This window comes from Phoenix dactylifera, chromosome 3 (genome assembly GCF_051530095.1).
Source record: "Phoenix dactylifera cultivar Ajwa chromosome 3, Ajwa_hap1_PhDact_Kaust_v1.1, whole genome shotgun sequence".
NCBI classification, from domain to species: Eukaryota; Viridiplantae; Streptophyta; class Magnoliopsida; order Arecales; family Arecaceae; genus Phoenix; species Phoenix dactylifera.
The window spans coordinates 3596815-3603338 of record NC_143192.1 but is presented as its reverse complement, the minus strand read 5'-3'; the positions used below and the strand labels follow the sequence as shown (position 1 = coordinate 3603338).

General features: G+C 43.6%; 1 protein-coding gene across 1 annotated transcript; it reads left to right on the top strand.

Moving 5' to 3' along the window:
- The first annotated feature begins 4839 nt into the window (after positions 1-4839).
- On the top strand, positions 4840-6321 carry LOC103699937 (protein EXORDIUM-like 5). The gene has a single exon (XM_008781925.6). The coding sequence runs from the start codon at positions 5039-5041 to the stop codon at positions 6098-6100; it is 1062 nt and encodes a 353-aa protein (XP_008780147.1). The 5' UTR covers positions 4840-5038; the 3' UTR covers positions 6101-6321.
- Positions 6322-6524: the final 203 nt, after the last annotated feature.

Genomic DNA, 6524 nt, shown 5'->3' with positions numbered 1-6524 from the left:
CATAACAAGGGTGCGAACGACTAACAGTCAAATAGACCTGGCCCAGCTCGGCATCAGGCTTAAAAAAGGCCTTGGTATTATAGGCCTACCATGTAGAATGAGAGGACTAGTTAGGGCTGGAAATGGAATTGAGTGGGGCAAAATTTAGGTTGGGCTTTGAGCTAGGCCCATGCCTATTTTGATCGGGCCTAGATCTAAATAGGGCCTCAATAAATTCGGGCTAGGATCATGTCCATACTTGCATGGACTAGGCTTAGTCCAAAACATGAGCTTAAGTCGAGGTCTAGAGTGCCAATATTATACGTGGCCAAACCAACTTTGATTTGTTAAGGTCAACATGTACCTTTAACCCAACCCAACCTGGACCTTAGATCCAACCTGACCCACATTAGGTCCGACGCATGTTAAATCTATTCCAAAAGCCCTCACATACAACTGGAAGTGGGTGGGGCTAGGTCATGCCTCTATCTGAACCCGACCCGATTTTTTTTGGGGGGCTTCCGGCCGCCCGAAAATTTTTGGATAATCCGGGCTCGAGCCCAAGCTCGAACTTAGCCTGAATTCAATTGGGCCAGCCCAAATTAGCCTTTAGGCCAAAAATAGGTCCAGCCTGAACAAATTGAAGTTTAACATTTCATAATGTTGCTTCACAAAAAAATTAACTAGTTAAATATTAGGCTCTCTCCTATAATACAAGTAAATGATACGTGATACATTATTGTCAGCTAAACTCATTTAAATTTGTCATTTACTTCCTCACTATTCTCTCTAAATAACAACATACAAAAACAAATTGATTCGGGCCTAAATTTGGGCTTTGTTTCGAGCCTTGTTCGGGCTTGGCTTCGGGCCAGGCTAGTGACATACCCGAGCACGACGTAAAAAACAAATGGGCTCTATATTTGTCATGCCCTGAGCTCGGACTGCGACAGATGCCGCACACCTGTACGGCGGACCATACAAGCATGTAAGGTTGCAGATCATATCAAAGCAATGACAAATTCTCAAAATTTATCTTTTTTTTAATCAATAATTTACTTACAACAAACTTTCAAAGTTTCAAAATATCATATGACAACATAAATCAATTACTCTAACTAGTCTTTCTAAAATGCTAATAACTGAAGGAATCATCAGAAAATCTAGCGTACTTCCCAATCCCGTGCGATTATGCCTCTGGATTTGAAAAACAGAAAAATATGATAATAAGCTACACTAGCCCAGTAAACAACATAATACCCCAAAGTGTGTGGCCCGACCCATATCCAATCCTAGGACTCGTGTAATTGGCCAACCCCCCATGCGATATGTGCCAATCTTCTTTTTCTTTTTCTTTTGTTTCGCCTCTCCAATCCTATGAACTGGATAAATGAATAACAAATGTATAAAATTCTTATGTGAATAATTATGATATATGAATAAACTATCTTTGAGGGCAGTTTGTCCACTGGTGGAGAAGGCACGGATGTTGCCTTTGTGATTAGGGATCATGAGTCCAGGCTGATTGCAGCAGGAGAGCGTTACTCCTTCGAGTCATCTGTGCTGGCGGCGGAACTCAGGGCCGCATAGAAGGGTGTTTCCTATGCGAGGCGAGTTCTAAAGGCCCGGTGTGTCATCCTAGAGGGGGACTTGGTGGATGTGGTTGAGTGGATTCTACAGGAGGGGTCGGGGGTCTTCGACCATCCGCTCCTAGAGGACGTCCGATGGTTACTGCAGGAGTGTGATGTCTTGCAGGTTGTGCATGTATTCCGGAAAGCGAACAAATCTACTAATTGGGTCACCTTCTTCGCTGCTTATTATTCCGAGGACATTGTCTGGACCCGGTATGTACCTGTCCCTCCACCAGTGTGGAGTATTTTGGCTTTTGATTCAGTAGGCAGTGCTCACGCGAGATTTGTAAGTTGCTGGTGTACCAAAAAAAAGAAGAAGCTACTAACAAACTATTAAGTAGCATGTGATCTATTATCCGAGTCCTTTTCAAATTTAAACAATTGAATGGTTGTGCCTTCCACATGCTTTAGATGAAGCAGAAAGGAGATTGAAAAGGATTATTTATGATTACCAAAAAAAAAGGTGTGTGCGTGTGTGTGTTGTTTCTTTTTTTTTTTTTTTTTGGGGGGGGGGGGTGTGCAAGTCAATCTCCCCTTCCCTTTCTTTTTTGGTTGATAATTATTATTATTATTACTATTGATAGAATGGATGAATTGATTACTTAAAATGAATGTAAATACATTCATTAAAATTTTTAAAAAATAAAATATTAAAAAATAACTATAGAAGACGTGTAGAAAAATTCTATAGTATAGATCCAATATAGTTAATCATACAGCTCGTGATTGATTTAAATCGGTCCGACAGTCGATTACAAGTCACTATCCTCATTATATATATTCCATTTTTTTCATTAACCTTCGAATGTAAATCTAACATTTTTTAAATGAAAAATGATTATAATAACACAAATCTCCCCATCACAGGCTTAACTCAATCTCTCCAAAAAAAAAAAGTGAACTTAATTTTTTTTTTATATATATATATATTATAGTTTGTTAGATAAAGTGATTGTAATTATTTAGAGCATGTTTGGTTAGGAGGGCTGGGCTCTAGAAAGAGAATGTGAATGACTCTCATTTCACCCATTTGGTTGGGAGGAATTCCAAACTCATTCCGATACCGGAAATTATGTTCCAATTCTCTAAAATCCAATTTCGACTCTTCTCTATTATTCAATTTTCATTCTGATTTTAATTTTGAACCAAATGCATCAGAAAATATGACCATTCTGATTTTCATTTTAATTTCGATTCCGATTCCGATTGAACCAAAAACATCCTTAAAGTATTTATGCACCCTATCACACCCATAAAACATTCCAAATACTAACTAGTGTAGAACATCTTAATGCTCATCATTCCAGCCACTGCAACATTTCTCTTGTTTTATTTCTATTTTAGTGGACTACAAGGCTCGAAAACTAATAAGTATTATATGGTTTTGAGGAACTCCTGTTATATATTAATAATGAAAAATTTTTCAAAATTTTTGCCACTCATCTACTTAAGCAATATACATTTTAAGACAACAATGACTGCCTTACAGTTATTATGTAATTTTGCATTTTAACACATTGAAACTATTGAAATAATTATGATAATATTATAATAATTATTATTTAAAATTTTGATTGAAATCTCAATTGGTTTGTTATAAATTCTTCTTTTGACAAGAGAGATAATTTGAGATTAAACTAGAAAGATTTAATATCTCAATTATGATTATTCATGTATCGCATAATAATTATAACTGAGAGAGCCAACGTGGTATCATGCAGTCCACCATTATATGTACACGATCCTCTCAATCACAGCCTTTGCAAAATAGATGGACGTTTGTGATTGATCGAGAAGCTGAACTTCCCCAGCTCAAGCCCTAACTCTCTTTTTCTACATTATGATGGTCCCGTGAGCTCTCTAATCGACGGCAGCCGCGTGGTCCCCATCCGTGTACCCAAGAAGTTGAAATTATTGTACTAGCCATCCAATCATCATCGGACGGTTCCTGATGGTGGGCTCGGGGCATCGCATCTGTTTCCGCATAAGGGAATCCAGCCATCCACCCGAAACCGCCCCGACACGGAATAAATGAGAAAGGAATTATTTCTTAGATTAGGAAATGGTAATGCGGGACCACCGCAACGATTCGGAGACACCCAAATCCTCCACCAAACGACACGACTCACACCATCCCCACCTGAGATGTTTATATACAAGAGGTCGCATATAATATATATAAGGTATATGTAAAAATAACTGCCAATATTTATATCATAATAAACACATAAAATGCAAAATAATAGATCATATTGACTATTATTTTTCTAATTTATGATATATAATATAATGAGTAGATGCCAAATAGATCTACTCAAATCTAGGGCGGCTTGTCCGTTGGATAGGGTCGAGCCTTAAAAGTGAGCTCATCCATTAAACAAATTCGGCTCAAGTTTATGTAGGCCCAACTCGCACCTGATCCAAACCTTATTTTCTTTGTTTTTCTAACAGCTTCAGTTATTTACATTATATATAAATTAACTATAACGGTAAGGCTCTTAGAGCACGACACCAGTTGGTAAGAATTCAAGCTAGGTTTTAAGGTTTGAAGGTGGAAATCCCTCTAGCAATGGACGAGAAGGGCTTCCATGCTGCTCGAGATGGAACTCAATCCTTCTCAACCCCCGGCCACTATGGCTTTCGGCTTTCGCCAATGTGGCCATGTTCCTTCTCTTTGGAATCCAGAAAGCCTGAGGTTCGGTCTGAACCTGGCCCGGCTCGTTGACAAACAGAACTGCTGGAACAGTAACCTTAATACCGCTATTCAAAATCTAACTGAATTCAGTAGAGTGTGGATGGGGTGGGCGACAACCGCTGTTTCGGAATATTTGGGCGATAGTGAGTGGGGGGATGGAGGCAAAATATGTGTACTATAAGACCAACACGACGATTGATTGGATACCCTCTTTCATGGCTAATCATTATGGAGAGGCCTTTTGGTTGGGAGGAGGGATTTATTTGGTGCACTCCAGAATTTATTATTTTTTAATTTTTTTTTTTGGTGTCTTCGTATCTGCCTTATCTGCCTTATATGATACATCCGTTTCAAGAAAAAAAGAAAAGATGGGAAAAATCTGGCGTTGGTATAATACTTCTTTAATCTTCCCATGACGAGGCGCATGAACCGTTTTCAAACGGACCCATAAAAATTCAACATGTGCACGAATATCGATGCCTGTAGCTTCCCTTTTTTTCTCTCCAAAGCCAAAGCCCCACAGGGGCAGCTGTCTCCAGCTCCCCCTCTCCCTAGTCCCTCCTGCCAGCCCATGCTTCTCTCATCACTCTCTCCACTACTCCTGCTGGCTACTACTCGCCACTCCACCGACCCCCTTATCTCTCTCTCTACTACTATATAAACAGCCCCCTCCTTTCCCCTCCCTTCTTAACCTAAGGCACTGTCCCATCCAATCCTACTCCAGCAGCATAAAATGTCTCTCCTTCCCATGCTCCCCTTGTTTCTATCCTTTCTTCTCCTCCCAACGCTCCTCTACTCTGCAAGCACTTACCCTTACCATACACCCCAGCAGAAGCAACCGCTTAACCTGCACCAGCGCTCCTCCGCCTCTGCTGGCGGCGGCTCGGCGGCCACTCTGCCGGATTCCAAGCGATACGAGGGTTCCTCCGACCTGGTCGACCTCCGCTACCACATGGGCCCCGTCCTCTCGACGCCCATGAGGCTCTACGTCATCTGGTACGGCCGGTGGACCCCGGCCCTCCAGGCCCCCATCCGGGACTTCCTCCTCTCCCTCTCCGACACCTCCGCCGCCGCCCCCTCCGCCGCCCAGTGGTGGTCCACTGTCTCCCTCTACACCGACCAGACCGGCTCCAACGTATCCCGCTCCCTCTCCATCGCCGCCGAGGTCTCTGACCTCGCCGCTTCACGCGGCCGCTCCCTCACCCGCCTCTCCGTCCAGCAGCTCATCGCCGACGCCCTCAAGGCCTCCTCCCTCCCGGTCGACCACCGCCGCGGCGTCTACCTCGTCTTTACTGCGCCGGAGATCGCTATGCAGGACTTCTGCCGCGCCGTCTGTGGCTTCCACTACTTCACATTCGCCTCGCTGGTGGGCCACACGTTGCCCTACGCGTGGGTCGGCCACAGCGGCGCCCAGTGCCCGGGCATGTGCGCCTACCCCTTCGCCGTGCCCAGCTACATGGCCGGCGGCGGGGCGGCGGCCATGCGGCCGCCGAACGGCGACGTGGGGACGGACGGGATGGTGAGCGTGGTGGCGCACGAGCTGGCGGAGCTGTCGACCAACCCCCTGGTGAACGCCTGGTACGCCGGCGAGGACCCGACGGCGCCGACGGAGATCGCCGACCTCTGCGAGGGGGTCTACGGGACCGGCGGCGGCGGGGGTTACACGGGGCAGATGAGCAAGGATGGGCAGGGGAGGAGCTACAACATCAACGGGAGGGGAGGGAGAAGGTTTCTCGTGCAGTGGGTGTGGAGTCCCGTGGTCAAAGCTTGTGTGGGGCCCAATGCCATGGTTTAGATTAGATTATATCACATTATCTCTGGATCTATATATACTCTATATAGATTTGAAATAGATTTTGTCTTATTAATTACATATATTATTTCTTTTCTTTTCTTTTCGGTGGAGTCGTTGAACTCCTTTTTTGAATTATGTAGATCCCTCTTACTATTAAATATGTTTAATTACTTTTGTATAATTCCTAGAAAAGAGAGAGTTGAACTAGAATTTGATTAACAGATTTATGACTTTAATGTTGGAGGGAGTTTTTTTTTTTTTTTCGGGGTTGGGGGGGGGGGGGGGGGGGGGTTGTAGTTGTTTGTTTCTAATTCTTTGATGTGGTACTGATGGATGGACATCAACTTTAATGTTTTCTCTGTCTGGAGGACGGTTACTGTTTTTTTTTTGTTGACGACAATTGACCAAGGCTGCTGTTTTGTTA

Bases quoted from the DNA above. Each gene is read 5' to 3' on its own strand.
- LOC103699937 (XM_008781925.6), top strand. From the start codon at position 5,039: ATGTCTCTCCTTCCCATGCTCCCCTTGTTTCTATCCTTTCTTCTCCTC.